The following is an 18,701-nucleotide window of genomic DNA, read 5'->3' on the forward strand; positions in this document are numbered from 1 at the left end:
CTAAAGCATGGGTCTGATCATGTGATACACCTCATCAAAAACTCCAATGATAACTTATTTATAATCTAGAATAAGATATAAACTCATCTGTTGGGTAGTTAAAACCCTCCATAATCTGTATCCAGCATACTTTTTCAGGCTTATTATATATTATCCCCTCAAGTATTTCCTGGTTGAACAAATGGTATTCCATCTCTTGTCTCCAAGCCTTTTTTAGACATGCTAGTTCCCCCAAAGCATTCTTTTTTTTTTAAAATTAGAACCCCTAGTTTGATGTACTGCCTTATATTCTGCTTAGCTTCTAATTGCTAGTGTTTCCTCACCCTGCTCTGCTTGTATTACTTATCTACCTGTTATTTTCCCTGATAGAATGTAAGCTCTTTAATGGCAGGGAATACTTAATTTTGTACCCCTAATTACTAATATTATGCTTGGCCCAGAGGCATTTAACAAATTCTTATTGATTGATGCCACTCCTCTACTCAAATTTTCAGTAGTTACACATTGCCTACCAAATAAACTTGAAGCTTCTGACTACAGCATTTAAGGTCCTCCATATTTTAGCTTATACCAATCTACCTTTATTTCATATTATAATTCTCTTTTTTATGTTTTGTATCCCAACTTAAACTATTCTAGTCTATTTCATCTTGTTTCCTTCATCTCTGAGCCTTTGTTTATATCTCTTAATTAGTACAATAGATACCTGACAAATTTCCACTTATTGAAGTGGTTCCCTTCCTTCAAGAAATCAATCCAGATCTACTTCTTATTGAAACCTCTTACTTTCTTATAACCTGATACCTACAGCTGAAAGTGATCTCCTCCTCAAACTTCTCATAGGACTTCACCTGACTCAACGTTTGCTTTTTCACATATTCATGTCTCATAATCATCTTCATTCTATAAGTACAAGAGTTTTGTAAATTTCACATATTCATGTCTCATAATCATCTTCATTCTATAAGTACAAGAGTTTTGTAAATTTTCATCTTTGTATTCCTAGGACACGTTTCACATACAGTAAGTACTTAATAGATGTTGTTAAATTGAATTTCCCTAACAGGGAAAAAGAATATTATCAGTTTTAATAACTGTGTCCTCACTGTATTTTCTTTTGACATGTCTGTGCTATTTTGCTCCTTTTCTCAAAAATCTTCAGTGATTTTCTAGTGAATAAAGATCAAAATCTTCTGTAAGTTACTTGAGGTGTTTGGTGCTACTCTACCTTTAAAAGCAGTCATATCTTCCCCTTTAAATCATTCTTTAATAACTGGATTGTTCTTACAAATAAAACTGTTTCCTGTATCTGTGCCCTTATTCAGTGTTCCGAAATCTCTTTCTCTCTTTTCCTGCTGAATTCTTGAACATCCATTAAGGCATAGCTCAAATGCCTATTATAAGCATATTATATTATAAATCTTCTATCCATATGCTCTTTCTCTACTGAATACTTCCTGTTAATTTCACAAAGTGCTTCCCCCTCCACCCTAGATTCCTAACTCAGTTAATGTATTTTATAGTGATAGTCACAACTCATCCCCTTGATAAAATTTAATTATCTTCTGAGACAGACCATAACATGTTTAAACCTTGCATTTTCCTCTAAGACCCCGTTTTGTCATAAGAACATAGTAAATAAATTAGTAAAATAATTCTAGAATGTTTTGAAGATTAGACTCAGTGTACTTTTTAGCCCCAAAGGATAGAACTATGGGTGAATTTTTCTGAGATTTAGATTCAATTTAAGGAAAACATGACCAACAAGTATAGTCACATACATGTGGAAGGGGCTGGTAGTTTCCTGTAGTAGTTTCCTGTCCCCACAGGTGTTCAAATACAAGGTGGGTTACTTTGGAAAGAGAATTTTTGCGTAAGAACTAAACAATCAACCGCCAAACATTTTAAAAGCTGGATGCTATTTCTCACGCACTACGTTAAGCTCTGGGAATACAGTTCGCTGTTCTAGGAGGAAACGGACTCAGATAAGATATGTAAAACAAATGAATGGGGGGAATCAGGAAAGGTTTCTTTAAGAAGGCGGAGCTTTGGCTACTAAGGTTCAAGAAGGGGAGGTTTTGCAGTTAGGAGAAGCAATGTGGATGGCAACAGCAAGCAGGCGGTTTTGTTTGGGAAGGGGGCGGGGAATAACGTGATGCGCAGTCATTCTAGAATTATTTTATATTTCATCTTAGAAACATAAGTTCTTGAGCAGAGAGGTGGGCAGAGGTGGGCCTGTGCTTTAGAATGCATGATCTGGGAGCTGTGTGGGGGATGGCTGGGAGAGGTGCATGCAGGAAGAGCATCCGGGCGAAGAGAGATGAGGTCCCGAACACGGTTAATGAATACAACATCAGGACCACTTACTTATCCATGGGTTTCAGCTCCCAATTCGGGAGGGGGCGGGCCTCAGGCCCACAGCAGGCGATGGGGAGCGGCCCTGATGGAGCTGCTCCCAGAGACAGGGATGCTGAAGAGGCCCCGAACGCTTTTCTGGGATTGAGAAGCGGGATCGAGGCCTTCTCTACATGGGGAGAGTGATCCCAATGTTTTATGCACACTCTCCACAAGTGGAGTGGCGCCAAAGCCCTGCCCTCTCCCAGTACCCAGTACTCACCCCAGCAATATCTGAGGCGCCAACGCCGCCAGCTACTGTTGCTATAGCGCCCACATCGCTTCCGCTGGACGGTTAGAAAAACCTCGAAGGAAATGAGGCAAAGAGGTCTTCCCAACTGCCTCTTGGGAAATGTAGTTCCGGTTCGGCGTCTCTTCCATGTTGGACTGGGAAAAGTGGACTACATCCTTCCAAAGTTGCAGCACGAGAAGCTTCCGCTACTCTTCCACCTACCCTAGCCTAAGGTCTTGACGTGATGCATCCCGGGAATCGTAGTTCTCGCGAATCGGGTTGAAAGTGGCACCTGGCTGGAGGAGTATGCAGAGAGAACTACCAGGGAGGCGGGGCAACCGGGAAGCGAGGAAAAGCGGTCCGCTGCTGCGGAGGCAGCGGAGACATGAAACGAATGGAAGGCACCAGTGAGCTAGGGCGGGAAGCGAAGGTAGGCACTCGTGCCTGGCTCGGGGGCGGGGTTTAGGGCCGGGGCAGGAGCTGGGACTGAAAAGCTGGGATTGCAGGGGACGGCCCAGGGGGTCTGGCAAAGGGAGGATTGGGCTGCGCAACCGTGATAAGACAGGCGGTACCGGGGGGCCGGGGGTGACGCTGGCGTGAAGCCCTCCTCGCGTCTCTCCCGATTCCTTGCTGGGCGTCCCGGCACGTGGCTACCGGCCCAGGCTCCCTGCGGGCGCTTGGAGCCTCCTGCCTCGGTCTCTTTTCTGGCCCGGAGCAGTACTTGCCCCCCTCCTCGGTCCCGCTTCCTCGCTGGAGGCACCGGTAAAATCTTAGTGAAGATGAGAAAGCTTTGAGTTCCATATCTGTTGTGTTACGGAAATGCCCAGTTAGTGCATAGGGTCTTAGAGTGAGACGGGACACCCCGGCCCATATCCCAGAGGCAGAAATAGGAGCCCAAGGAAGGAAGGCGGCGATTCGGCCTCAGTCACCCATTAAGCAGGAGGCATTTATGGTTGTCGTTCTCGAAGAGGACCAAAATGACGTCACCACGTTAAGAATCTGTGTATTACGCGGTTTCTAAATTCCAGACTGCGCTCTGGGAATGGCAACTACAATAAAAAAGCAGAAGCGCGGTCCGTCCCTGCCCTCAACAAGCTCACATTCTCATGGGGGAAAGACTCTGCAAAAAACCAAAAAGCAAAAAAAACCCCTATAGATATAAATTATAGATGGAAGATGGAAGGTACTTTTAGAGAGAAGGCGGGAGCAGGCTGGGATCTGGAACGGAAGTCCATAGGCAGAGGGGAGAGGGGAACTGTGGAGAATGGGCAGAGAGAGAAAGCTCTGTGGGAGGGGCAGCAAGAATCCAGTGTTCTAGGACCGGACCCCAGCAACTATTTACTTTGCGATGATATTGTTGCTTTGGAAAGCTTTTGGAAGCCTCTGCATTTGTGTGAATCTTTGATATTCTCTCCGGATGTGAGGGAATTTGTGAGGAAGTTTCCGTAAATCTGCTTTGCAATGAAATGAGTTCTATAGACATCAACATTGGAGTGTCTTTGACAATAGTCTGCTCCAGTAAGCACCTGAAAAAGTGCTTTGTTAGGAGTGAGGTTACACTGAAATTGAATCCTTAGGAAAGAAAGTATCTCTTCTGCAGCCATTGTAAGGGGGCTAAGGTCCAAACTTACATTTTGTATAGTGAACTTAAGTTCCAACTGATCAGCTCCATTCATATCTTAGGCCTTTTACCACTTCTTTCCTATAGTGTGTGATATATCTGAATCCCTTTTTTCTCCTAAATGTCTCCATCAATTACCATACTTTTGTCACTGTGAAAAATTCTTTACATAAATAATTGTGTGAATATAATAATAGCTAGCACTTTATATATCTTAAGGTTTGTAGAGTCCTTACAAATACCATTTCGTTTTATCTTCAGATCAGCCCTATGAGATGAGTGTTGTTATTATCAACCCCATTTTGCTGATGAGGAAACTGCAGGTCTTACTAACTCCAAATCTAGTCCCCTTTCCACTTTTCTGCTTTAGCTCTTGTGATTTTCCTTTACATTTGCCCTGGAACTATAATCTGTGAATCTCATAGTCATACATTCAAGAATAATTGCTGACATACATAGTATATATTTCTTTAAGGCTTGCAAAGTGCTTTTCATATATTGGGGGAGGGTTTGTTAAGTTTTTTTTTCCTGAGACAATCAGGGTAAAGTGACTTGCCCAGGGTCACACAGGAAGTGTTAAATGTCTGAGGTCAAATTTGAACTCAGGTCCTCCTGATTTCAGGGCTAGTGCTCTTTCCACTTCGCCCTACACACACACACACACACACACACACACACACACACACACACACACATATATAAAGGGTTGAAAAGAATCTCAAAAGTAATCTAGTTCCAGTTCTAAGGCATTCTGTTCTCTTCTGTGCATTAAGAAAAAGTATCAATGGCCCTCTTTTTTAGTATCATTGTTATTAATCCTGCTTCCTCATGACACTACTCCAATAAAAAAAAATAATGTAATAAGCATAGTCAAGCAAAGCAGATACACATAATGACCATGTCTAAAAAATGTATGCTTTTTCTGCAATTTCGAGTCTATCATCTCCCATTCAGGAGATGGATTCATCACATTGCAGTGATTAAATTTCTCAAATCTTTCAAAGTTGGTTTCTTTACAATGTTGTTATCCAACACTGTAAATCCAACACTGTTCTGATTTTCCAATTCACTTGATTGTACATGAGTTTATACTATTTAAGATTCTCTGAAATCATATCTTTTGTCTTTTTTTTTTTTTTTTTTTGTTGGTAGAATATTTCATTACTTTCATGGACTGCAATTTCTTTAGTGATTAGTGATTCCCCAACTGGTAGGCACTTATTTAAATTTTAGTTCTTTTTTCCCTTTTTAATCTTTGCTTCAGGATTAGAAAGTTTATTTTCCTTCTTAAATATATCCTTCTCAAGGAATTTGTGAGCAAAGAAGAACTAGAGATCATTATTGATCACAAAATAGAAAATGTTGATTATATCAAATTGAAAAGTTTTTATACAAACAAAACTAATGCAGACAAGATTAGAAGGGAAGCAATAAACTGGGAAAACATTTTTACAGTCAAAGGGTCTGATAAAGGCCTCATTTCCAAAAGATATAGAGAATTGACTCTAATTTATAAGAAATCAAGCCATTCTCCAATTGATAAGTGGTTAAAGGATATGAACAGATAATTTTCAGATGAAAAAATTGAAACTATTTCTAGCCATGTGAAAAGATGCTCCAAGTCATTAATCATAGAAATGCAAATTAAGACAACTCTGAGATACCACTACAGGCCTCTCAGATTGGCTAGAATGACAGGAAAAGATAATGCTGAATGCTGGATCTGTGGGAAATCTGGGACACTGATACATTGTTGGTAGAATTGTGAATGCATCCAACCATTCTGGAGAGCAATTTGGAACTATGCTTTGATCCAGCAGTGTTACTACTGGCTTATATCCCAAAGAGATCTTAAAGAAGGGAAGGGGACCTGGATGTGCAAGAGTCTTTGTGGCGGCCCTTTTCATAGTGGGTAGAAACTGGAAAGTGAATGAATGCCTATTAATTGGAGAATGGCTTTATAAATTGTGGTATATGAATGTTATGGAATATTATTGTTCTGTAAGAAATGACCAGCAGGATAATTTCAGAAAGGCCTGGAAAGACTTCCATGAACTGATGCTGAGTGAAATGAGTAGGACCAAGAGATACATGGCAACAACAATATTATATGAAGATCAATTCTGATGTACGGGGCTCTCTTCAACAATGAGATGAACCAAATCAGTTCCATCATATGGGAAATGAGTGTGAACTACAACATAGCATTTCCACTCTTTCTGTTTTTATCTGCTAGTATTTTTGATTTCCTTTTCAGGTTATTTTTACCTTATGTCTAAGTCTGATTTTTCTTGTGCAGTAAAATAATTGGATATGTATACATATATTGTGTTTAACATATACCTTAATATATTTAACATGTATTGATCTACCTGCCATCTTGGGGAGTGGGTAGGAAGGAGGGGAAAAGTTGGAACAGAAAGCTTTGCAAGGATCAGTGCTGAAAAATTATCCATGCATATATCTTGTAAATATAAACTATAATAGAAAATTTAAAAAAATTAAAAATATATGCTCATCATAGTTATCCTCCTTTTTAACTCATCCTTTATCACTGTTTGTCCTGTTGAGTTGTATGTGCCCATGCATATCTTTTTCATAACTGAAATATGTGAGAAGAGTCTACACAGAGAGATGAAGAGATTAAAGGAACAGACATCAAATAAGCCTCATTATGAAAAAGTTGTTTTCCTATCCTTTTTCCTCTTTTCTATACTAGTGAATTATTTTTTAATATATTATTTTTTTATCTCTTAAGATCCTTAGAATAGACTAGATCCACATTCATGTCCTATGTTTTTCTTTTCTGAGACCCTCAATACTCTTGTACCTTCTTTATTAGAATTTCATTACTATATTATCCTATAGTTTCTTCACAAATAAATTTAACTTTTAAGATTTATTTTGATTTTTGTGATTGCATTTCAAAATTACACTTCAGCTCTGGCCTTTTTTATTAGAAATGCTTTATTAGAAATTCTGCTGTAATATCATTCTCCTTTTTCCAGCTCATTTTCTTTTTGGTCTCTTCTCATTTATAGTAGAAGCTATTAAGTAATTTTGTGATTCCTTTTTACTTAAATTTCTTTTTTCTATGTGTTTTCAGTATTTTTTAATGGGGGAACTTTGGATTTTGGCTGTGACTTACCTGAAAGTTTTCCTTTGATAAGTGGATTTTTTTTTCTATCTTCACTTTGTTCTTAGTTTTAATAATCTGGCAATTTTCATTTCTGATTTTTAAAAAAATATCCTGTTCAGGCTTTTTTTTTTTTTTTTTTTTTTTTTTTTTTTTAAATCATGGTTTTCAGGGAATAAGAGGGAAGAATGGAATAAATACATAGCAACACTAATTATATGCCAGGCTCTGTGCATTATGCAGATATCTCATTTGACCCTCACAACAATCCTGGTAAGTAGGTGTTATTATGATCTCCATTTTATAATTGATGAAACTGAGAAAATCAGAAATTTAAACTTTCTTAGGATCATATAACTGGTGAGTAGTTAAGGGCAGATTTGAGCTTGTCTTCTTGACTCTTAGTCTAATATTCTATCCATGGCTTCCTTGGTCAATAATTTTAAAATTATCCTTCCTTGTTAACCTGTTTCCCAGATTACTTGTTTTTGATATATATATTGTATTTTACTTTTTCTCAGCCTTTGGATTTCTTAATAGTTCTTGTTAACATATAGCCATTGATTTCTGTTTATTCTATCTTGTGGAAAATTCATTTTTCCTTTGAGTATCTGAAGTTATGGAGTTTTTTTCCTTTTAGGTAATTGTTAGATGTATTATAATTTTTTTTTATACAGTTGATGTCTTTATTGATTTACTCATCTCTACAACTTAAGTTCCTGATTTGGATCCTTGGGCTAGGGGCAGTCTCTCCCTGCCCCCTCCAATGCTCTTTTGGATATAGGACCCTATTGGGTCACTGGGTTTCTGTGCTGCCCTTCAATTCTCTTGAGTAGGCTATTCCTGGATCTTTGAGGTAAAGAGCTCTCCATTATCAGGGTCCTTTTTGGTGTCTTGTGACAGATTGCTGGAGCTCCCCTTGGAGCCTTAAGCATTGGGGCTGTCCCAGTCTGACTATGATTGTGCTGTGCTTGCCTATCTTCTGCCCCTACCCTGGGGCTTTCTCTGGGGATGGGATATATTGACTCTTGCTGCCTCAGGACACCTTGCTGAAGACAACCTGAGCCTTTGGTTCAACTCTAATCACATTGGGAACTGGTGCTTGTTTGCTTATGTTGGTGCTGGCTTTCCTCATAACCTTCTTTTCTATTAAGCCTTGAACTTCTGATTGATTTTTTTTTTATTGCTTTTTATTAACAGAACATATGCATGGGTAATTTTTCAACATTGTCCCTTGCAATCATTTCTGTTCCAACTTTTCCCTTCCCTCCCTCCACCCCCTCCCCTAGTCTCATACATGTTAAATATGTTAAAATATATCTTAAATACAATATATGTGTACATATTTATACAATTCTCTTGCTGCACAAGAAAAATCGGATTCAGAAAGGTAAAAATAATCTGGGAAGAAAAACAAAAATGCAAGTAGTCCACTTTCATTTGTCAGTGATCTTTCTCTGGGTATAGCTGATTCTGTCCATCATTGATCAATGGGAACTGAATGGGATCTTCTCATTGTCAAAGATATCCACTTCCATCAGAATACATCCTCGTATAATATTGTTGTTGAAATGTACAATGATCTCCTGGTTCTGCTCATTTCACTCAGCATCAGTTCATGTAAGTCTCTCCAGGCCTCTCTGTATTCATCCTGCTGGTCATTTCTTACAGAATATTAATATTCCATAACATTCATATACCACAATTTATCCAACTATTCTCCAATTGATGGGCATCCACTCAGTTTCCAGTTTCTAACCACTACATAAAGGGCTGCCACAAACATTTTGGCACATGCAGGTTCCCTTCCCTTCTTTAATACCTCTTTGGGATATAAACCCAGTAGTAACACTGTTGGATCAAAGGGTTTGCATATTTTGATAACTTTTTGAACATAGTTCCAAATTGTTCTTCTGGTTGATTTTTTGTATATTTCTTAGACAGACAGAAGAAGTCATAGTTTTGCCTTAGATATCTTAATTATTGTTCAGTCTGGTGTAAATTTCAGGTTTTTTGCTGGAATAGGTATTTGTGGGATGTGGGCAGTCAGTAGCTATCTTGGCTAGAAGTTCAACTATTTGATTTGAAACAAGTCATTTACCTGTATGGGTCTCATTTTTCTCATTTGTAAAACAAATGATTGAACTAGATTACCTCTACTGGTCCTTTATATTTAGATACATTGCTGTAGATAATTATTTGGGTTAGTCATGTAAAATTTCAAGGAAAATTTTATAAATAAGTTGACGAGTGCATTAGAATATATTAAACTATAATTTAACATACAAATTTATTTGCAGATTATATATTAGAGAATATTGTCTCTTCAATACAGATAAGAGAAGCTTTGATCAATTTTGTTTTTTATGTTGATTAAAATGACAAATGAAAAATAGAAAGTTCTCCTCCCCCTTTTCCTGTTTTCTATCTAGTGTGTTCTTTTTACCCTTTCTTCTCTTTCCCTACTTTAGATCCCTGGAATAGAATCAATCTACAGGCATACCCTATATTTTTATTTTTTAAGTTCCTCAATACTTTTTGAAGACATTAAGATTCTGAAGGGATTCTTGTAGCTCTTTTCTCTATTAGAATTTCAGTATTATATCATCATATAGTCTCTTCTATTTGGTGAAAATAAATTAAATTTTTTTTTAGTTAAATGGCTCTTGTGATTGCATTCCTTTTATTAAAAGTCTTTGAAATCCTTTATTCCATTAAAGTTCCATTTTTCTCCTTGTGGGATAATACACATCTTGTTCAGGTTAAGGTATTCTTGATTGTGTGCCTCTTTCTTTTTCCCTTTGATATATTATATTCCAGGGTCAATACTTAAAGCATCTATTGATTATTCCATTCGTGTGAGCACATTAGGCTCCACCAATACAAATTGTAACTCTTCCTGTACCTTGAAAAGTAATCTTGATGACTAAAAATATTTACCTGTTTCCTAATCTTTTGGTTCTGAGGCTTTCTAAGCTAATTTAGGCTGGTTTTTGTAAAACAATCATATCTATACTTTTGAAGCTTTTTGTTCATTATAGCTTCTGCCAGAACTTGAACTTCAGTTTTATTGCCTTTCAGAAGCCATGCAGCTTCACCATGTGATTGTGTTGGGATCCAAAATATCTGTTGTTAGAAACAGATGAGTCAATAACAAGGAGTTCAGTAGAAATAAATGTAAAGGTCTCTGCTTCTATTTATTTGCACTCATATAGAATGATAGGATTGTTGAATTTTATATTTGAAATGGACTTTAGCAATTATTTCATCTGAACTCTTATTTTTTGTTCAGTAGTTTTTCAGCTGTGCCTCTTCATGATCCCATTTGGGATTTTCTTGGTAGCTAGGAATGGTTTGTCATTTCCTTCTCTAGATCATTTTGTTAATAAGGAACTGAGGTAAACAAATTTAAGTGACTTGCTCAGGATCATACAACTAATAAGTATTGGAGGCCTGAACACAGGAAAATGAGTCTTTCTGACAACAGGCCTGGTCAACTAGTTACCCCATACTCTTATTTTACAGCTAAAAAAAATTGATATCTACCAGAAGGGAAGTGGCTTGTTCAGGATCACACAATAATTTAGTGACAGAGCCACGATTAATTGGATCAAAGTTTGTAGAATTGGGAGTAACCTTAGAGAAGTGTATATTAAGGTCTTCATTTTGTAGGTAAGGAAACTGAGCCTCAGAAAAGAACGTTGGCCAAACTTATATAAATGACTAAAGGGAGCTTGTCTATGTAGTCAGAATTTGATCCCAGTTTGGTGTCTCCAAATCTACTACCCCACTTGGGATTCTTGCTTAGTTTAGCACTTTAGATTATAATGGACCAGCTGCTTCATTTTATCATACAATATTCTACTTCAGAATAATTCTTATTCACAGTAATAAAAGATCAGTTTAATCTTTTGGTGAAATTTTTTTCTCCCATTGTTTCAGTTATATATTATAACACTGCATAAACAGTTTCTGTAAAAATCACTCTTTTTTCATATTAACAACGACAAGAAATTCACAATGCAAGTTAACATTGACTGGATAGTAATCTGACTGGACAAATATTATTGTTTTTCAGTCATTTTGGTCATGCCTTACGTTTCATGACCCCATTTGTGGCTATTTCTGCAAAGCTACTGCAATGGTTTTCCTTCTCCAGTTCATTTACGGATGAGGAAACTGAGGCAAACAGAGGTGAATGACTTATTCAAGGTCACATAGCTAGTAAATGTCTGAGACCATATTTGAATTCAGCATTTCCTGTCTCCAGGCCTGATACTCTATGCCAGTGGTCCTCAAACTTTTTAAATAGGGGGCCAGTTCACTGTCCCTCAGACTGTTGGAGGGCCGAACTATAGTAAAAACAAAAACTATGAACAAATTCCTATGCACGCTGCATATATCTTATTTTGAAGTGAAGAAACAAAACGGGAACAAATACAATATTTAAAATGAAGTAAAGTTAAATCAACAAATTTACCAGTATTTCGATGGGAACTATGGGCCTCCTTTTGACTAATAAGATGGTCAGTGTCTGGTTCCATATTTGTCACTGCTAGTCATAACAATTGATGCAAGTGTGTATCTGTTAGTCTTGATCTGGTTGGATATTTCAAATGTTTCATTCTAGAAAAAGTGTTCACAGACATAAGTGCTGCCAAAGATGGTTGCCATTTTGGGTGCATGGTTCCTGAGATGAGGATATGTCTCAGAGGGGAGAGATGCATAGAAATATGAGGGCTGCTTGACTTGAATGCGTCTTTCAGAGAATCACAATTCTGCAATTCAGCCAGTTCCATTTGGTAAATTGTAACCACATTTTCTTTTTCTTTCTTTCTTTCTTTTTTTTTTTTGTTTTTGTTTTTTCCTTTTTTAAAAAATTAATTTTATAATTAGAAATTTTTTTGACAGTACATATGCATGAGTAATTTTTTTTATAACATTATCCCTTGTATTCATTTTTCCAGATTTTCCCCTCCCTCCTTCTACTCCCTCCCTTAGATGACAGGCAATACCATACATTTTACATGTGTGTAACCACATTTTCAATGTCAATAGAAAATGTGTTATGGAAAAGCTATTTGTCCTGTTCATGGAGATGAAGCGCTTTAAATCTAAATTGGAACTCCTTTTGCAATTTTTTCAATGAATCCACACATGTTTTATTTGGGAATGCAATCAGAGGTTTTTCTGCAACAGATTTTGAGTTGTGGGGAGATGGCAGAAGTTTTCCTCCTTCACTTGTTTGATGAGGAGCCCTAATTTTACTTCAAATGCTTTGACATGTGATTGCATATCACAGATGAGCTTCCTCTTTCCTTGAAGTTGCATAATGAAATTGTTGAGTAGCTCTGTTACATCTGTCAGAAAGGCAAGGTGCCATTTCCATTCTCCATCATTGAGCTCTGGTACTTCTTTGTTTTTTGAAAGCAGAAAAGTTGTAATCTGTTGAAGTAAGTCATAGAAAAGTTTCAAAATTCTGCCTTGTTGGTGGATAAGGCATTGTATGGCTATTGGATGAGAATGGTTGTTTGTCCATCTCTTGGTTAATGCGAGCAATTACTTCTTTCTTAGATCCCACCATGCTAGGGGCATCATCAGTTGTCACGCTGGCTAGTTTAGCCCAGTCCAGCTCCAAACTATTCATAGTTTGGCAAACCTTTTCATAGATATCCTCTCTTGTAGTTGTTCCTTTGATGCTTTGCAAGGCAGCAAGCTCTTCTATGACTTCAAAATAATCATTCGTCCCATGAATAAAAATCAGAAGTTGTGCAGAATCACAAACATCATTGCTTTCGTCGAGTGCCAAGGAAAAATATGAAATTTTTTTTTGTGGAGTTTTGCAAATGCTGATGCAGATTGTCTCCCATTTCTTCAATCCTTCATGTAATTGTAGGTCCTGAAAGACTCACTGTACTAAATAAATTGGCCTTCTCTGGACACATCTCTTTGGCAACAGAAAGAAGGCATTCTTTAACAAATTCTTCCTCCACAAATGGTCTGCCAGTGCATGCTATTAGTTTGGCAATTGAAAACTTGCTCACAGTGATGAAATATTTAGCTACTTTTGCTTCACAAAAATATTTTGCTGAGTTGTCAATGTATTTTTTAGTTTTAATATTTTATCTTTTCTCACTTCTCCAACCAAACAATCATATTTATCTTTATGTTGAATTTCATAGTGTTGACGCAAATTATATTCTTTGAACATAGACACTATATTCTGGCCTATCAGACATACAGCTCTTTCCTTGTACTGCATGAAAAGTGATCATAAGTCCACTATTCTTTGAATATCCTACTCTCCAAGTCAATTTCTCTTTTTCTTGACATCATTATTTCTAAGAGATTCCAAATTGCTATTAGTAAAAAAAAAAAAAAAATATATACATATATATATTATACTATATTATATATATATATATATATATATCGTTACAAAAACAATATACCAGCAATAACTTTGCCCACACAGAGACATGCAGACTGCAATGCCCAACTTCCTCCAAGCTGCCTCTGCGCTGTGATGCCTCCATTTCCCGCACTCTCTCTCCCACTTCAGACCTTCACTGCACATAAGTCACCACTCAGGCGGCCCTCCCAAATGCCCTGACTTCCTCTGATTACTGGGATCAGTTCTCATGATCCAGCACTGCGTGAGTGTATGTTCTGCACTCGTAATTTATCATAATTGCAGGCAAGACTGTGCATATATGTATATAACCGTGATATATTGTATGTGCAGAATGAGCTTCAGTGACATATAGTACATTGGGGCTTCTGGGGGAGATCGTCATGTGACTTGAAGCTGCACAAGTGTATGGGGACTTAATCTGGAGGGGGGTGAAGCAGGACACCAGCTCTGCACCCCTTCATATTCCGGATAAGTGGGGGGCACTAAGGTCAGACCCCCAGTGATTAAAAGGTGATAATATATGTTAGCAATATTCCATCTCTTTATGAAACTACAGAACATACACACAATGATAAAACTGATGACCACAATAGCCAGACATGAGGTCACTATGAATATAGGCCACGGTCTGGTACTAGGAGTTTCATTGTGGGCGACAATAGCAGTCAGTACTGCAACATGCGCTAAGAAGAAGCCATTACATTGTTATTACAGCATAATGACAATGATAGAGTCAAGCTGGGACTTGTAGTACTAACTGTTACTATACCCGTGCACTAGACACAGCCCATACATTCCCCCTGCAATGGCCATGACATGCACAGCATGCACTGTACATCCCTAGCACCTGTCGTTGTGGTGGCTTCCGTTATTATACAAGGCCGCGGGCTGTCAGTTCTCCGTCTTCTGCATCTCTCTCCCTTCCCCACACCATACACCCCAGCCTGGGAACTCACCTCACCTCAGTATCGCCTCACATTCTGTCTCTCCCACCTCAGCCCAGTACCAGAAGTGTGCATTGCTAACACGAGTTTAGGTCGAGTGTCACTTCTCTATGCTCTTGCTGCCCAACTGGATAAGTATATTGCCTACTAATTTATAGCTCCCTTCAAATAATAGCTCTTCTTGAATCAGTGTAATGTTGCCCACCAAACTGAATCCCAAAGGCTTGGTTGTACGTAGTATAGAACTGGCAGAACTGGGAGAAAATAGACATTTATTATAGTGGAACTATACACAAAAGGAGCCTTTAGTATTTTCCTACTAAAGAGGGAACAGCACCATATCTGCGGGTGGGAGCTGTGGCCATACCCTGAGCTGAGCCATCCTGGCTACTCAGCGGGTCGTGCTCAGCGATGGCTTGCCATTGCTGCCTGAGGATACATCACCACTCCGGGAGGCACGCTCTTCAGCACCACCCCCAGAGGTAACAGGATCATCTATGACTGAAAATTTCTGATGGAATGTCATAACTCTCCTGTGGCCAAAACACCTCCCCGGGATCTGCCCATCATTCCTGGGCTACTGAAATGACCCCGAACCACCTCCCCAACAGCCATGAGGACAAGTCAGGAACCCATGAGGAGTCACAGTTTGAGATGGACATTTAAAGGGCCGGCAACCAGAATTGAGCAGTGGCCCCCAAGACCCACATAAATCCTTTTCAGGGGAGGAGACACACCAGTCACATCTTATAGGAGTTGTTTTTTTCCAGAGCAGATGACAGGGATGGGGCAAGATGTCCCATTTCCTCCTTCCCCAGTAGAGCAGCTCCCCTCTCCCCAGAGTCAGCACCAACAGATACATCCATTAATGTCAGGAGCTGCCCTTCCCAGGGGAATTGTTACAGAAACCAACCCTGGCTGCCAAGGGGCAAAATCAGGGGCAGGAGGAGCCCTTGTGAACTTGTCTAGTTCTTCAGGTCTCATCCTGGATGGATGTGTCCACCCCTTTCAAGTGTGTGCCCTGTGGCCCTCACATAAGGGCATAGGAATGTCCCCTCCAGAGAGGAAATAAAAGTTGGTTGGCCAACTCTAGATCCAGGGCTGAGAGCTTTAAAAAAAAAAAAAAAAGAGGGAACAGGAAAAACACCTTTTGCCAATTTATGATTCTATGATCCTATAACGATTTTTTAATATAGCTACAAATTTCATTAAGACAGAAATTTTTTGAGCAGATCTATCATGTCACTTCTCTCTACACAGTAGACTCCATTGGTGCTTTTTTCTTTCTATAAACAAATAAAAACCTCAGTTTGGCATTTATAAAGCCCTTTATACCCAGGATCCAAAAATGCTTTTCTGGTCTATTATGTAATTGAGTAAACAACAAGCATTTAGTGAGTGCTTACTGTCTACCTTTGTCAAGCTCTTAGGATACAAAAACAGAATGAAAGTATCTTCAAGGTACATTCATTGTTATGGAGGAGACTCATGAATGTATAGAAGTACATATACCAAATGAATATAAAGTGAGTTATGTGGTGGTGGGAGTAATATACCTTTAGCCAGGCAGATCAGAACAGGAATCACATCAAGAGTGGCTCTTGAGAGGGGACTAGGAGACAATTCAGGATACCATACCAAGGGATGGAGGTTAAGAGAGAATACAAACTAAGAATGAGGGATAGAGGGGGAGGGGGAGCTAGCAGTTGGAATGGCCTGTGGGGAATAGCCAAGAGGGTTAGATCATTAAGTGGAGACCAACATGGCTATTTCATAAGGTTGAGGGGAGGGTAACATAAAAGTAATGAAAAGGTAAGAAGGGGCAATGCATTCTGGTTCCCCCAAACTTTTCACAGCCCCTCAAAAATGATACCCCACCTCCCATTTCTGTGTCTTTGAACAGGCTGTTTGTTACCCATGGCTGGTTTCCCTCAATAGTTGACTAGAGAGCTATTTCTTTCTTCTTTGATGTCTTTCGTAATCTCCCTTGAAAGTCCATATAGAAGAAATAGCCAGTTTTGGAGTGAAAAAACATCTGGGGTTTATGTCCTATCTCTGATATATGATAGTCTCTGTATACTTTTGTGGCTCTAAGTTACAGAGTAATCAATGAAGTTAGTAGGTACTCTGTAGAAAACAGCCCCTATTACCAAGAAGAGAGATCCATGTTGGAAGAGGGAATTTTCTCCCTAGGGAGTTCACTCTACTGATAAAATCATAGGTCAAGTAAAATGCCAACAGCTACCAAACTCATGTATTTGCATATCTATATATTTTCTTTTTTGATTAAATATGATCTCCTTAGGGAATGTGTCATTTTTTGTGTGACTAGAATAATGTCTGCAACATCGTAGGTATTTTAAAATGTTTAATTGACATATATTTGTGTTTCACTTTGCTTAATCTTTAGAAAAAGAAATCCAAATCTCACAATTCAGTAAATGGCATAGGGAGTGAATAGCATTGAAGTTTGCCAAATGTGTGGAAATCCCTTAATAAAAAAAACAAATAACTAGTAACTGGAGATTATTATGTCTTCCTGCACAAAGGTTAACAGTGAATTATGAAAAAAAGGAACTTTAGAGATCACCTGGCCCCCCCAATTTCATAGTTAAGGAAACTGGTGATATAGAAAGGAGGGAATTAAGACCTTTATGCCTAATTAAGTAACTTGATGGTAAATATTAGGATAGAGATCTGAACTCAGGTCTTTCTGACTCCAATCTACCCTTATCTCCAATGTCAGGCTGACTTTACAGTTGGGTAATACTAAGATTAAAATAATGAAAGTAGACATACAAGAGTAGAACAATAGCATTAAAATTTAGATCAGAGGCACTTACTCTTTTTAGTGTCATGGACCCCTTTGGCAGCCTAAAAATTGCCCTCCTTTTATCACTATCATGAGCCATCCAATTACCAACAACCAACACTATGCTTGTCCTATCATTCTCCCTCATCATCCTACTCACAAGTAGCCTAGCATATGAATGTTTCCAAAAAGGTCTTGAATGACATTAAAAAACATTTCTTTGAAATAATTTGTGGACATCAGGTTAAGAACACCTGATTTAATATTAGAAGTGACCTAAACCAAACTCCCTCATTTTACAAACAAGAAAACTGAGTCTCTTAAAACACTTGCTTTTAAAAACTTGCTCAAGGTCACACAGGTATTAAATAGAAGAAGCAGTCTTCTACTAATCTAAAAATCTTGCACTCTTTCCACTGTTCCATGCTATTGTGGTCTTCAAATTATAGTTGTACATTGGCATTCAATTCATTTCATAATAATAATAATACCAACCAAAGAAACTGACTTTTATACTGTAATCAAAATGTTTTATCCCCAAGTAAACTCCTTATTGTGTAAATTCATTTGGCTACCAGTTGCTTCTAGGATAAAAAGCAAACTTCTATGGCATTTCAAGCCTTCCTGCAGCACCTCTTCAGGTTTATTACACATCGCTTCTCTTTACACATTTCACTGTCTGAACCAAGTGGCCTGCTTGCTGTCTTTCACACATAATGCTCCATCTCCTGTGTCCAAGCCCGAGTTCTAGGTTGGCTCCCATGCTTGGCAATCACTCTTGCTCTTCAGGATTTTTAAATTCTTAGAGCTTGTCTCAAATGCCTTTTCTCTCTTAAAGTCTTCTGTTCTGAAGTCTAGTGACTCCTGCCCCTGTTATTTTTGACAGTTACCAAATATACATTTTATATTTATTGACTTGTGTTCATGTTCCAAGAAGACAAGCTCTTTGAGGGAAAGTTGGAACCTTTTGTCTTTGTTAGCCCATTAGCTAGCAGAGTGCTGGCACAAAGCAAGTGCTTAATCAGTGCTCATAACAAACAGAAATTCGAAGGAAGTACTTGCTGGTTCTTCTTTTTTTTTTATTGATGAGGGAATTGAAGCTCAGAGGGGTTTGCCCAAAATTATATAGGCAGTGTCAGGGATGGGA

At 38.3% G+C, this 18,701-nt stretch overlaps 2 protein-coding genes across 21 annotated transcripts in view; one reads left to right on the forward strand and one right to left on the reverse strand.

Annotated features, from left to right (window-relative positions):
• Positions 1–3,018, reverse strand: part of RPGRIP1L (RPGRIP1 like) — a 116,933-nt gene extending 113,915 nt beyond the window's left edge. For 4 of the 6 annotated variants that reach the window (XM_074293415.1, XM_074293413.1, XM_074293410.1 and 1 more), the window contains exon 1: positions 2,618–2,783. The gene's annotated coding sequence lies outside the window, so the exon portion shown is untranslated. Of the gene's footprint in view, positions 1–808; positions 904–2,367; positions 2,590–2,617 lie in introns of those variants that run through there. The other 2 variants (XM_074293411.1, XM_074293412.1) reach the window with 2 other exon arrangements.
• FTO (FTO alpha-ketoglutarate dependent dioxygenase) overlaps positions 2,741–18,701 on the forward strand; it is a 458,508-nt gene continuing 442,547 nt past the window's right edge. For 12 of the 15 annotated variants that reach the window (XR_012486832.1, XR_012486834.1, XR_012486833.1 and 9 more), the window contains exon 1: positions 2,961–3,056. Coding sequence is in view for 9 of the 15 variants with exons in the window: in XM_074293416.1 (XP_074149517.1) it covers positions 3,012–3,056 (45 nt within the window). In the remaining 6 variants the exon portion in view is untranslated. Of the gene's footprint in view, positions 3,057–18,701 lie in introns of all 15 variants that reach the window. The other 3 variants (XR_012486835.1, XM_074293417.1, XM_074293425.1) reach the window with 2 other exon arrangements.

This window comes from Sminthopsis crassicaudata, chromosome 2 (assembly GCF_048593235.1).
Source record: "Sminthopsis crassicaudata isolate SCR6 chromosome 2, ASM4859323v1, whole genome shotgun sequence".
Lineage (NCBI taxonomy): Eukaryota > Metazoa > Chordata > Mammalia > Dasyuromorphia > Dasyuridae > Sminthopsis > Sminthopsis crassicaudata.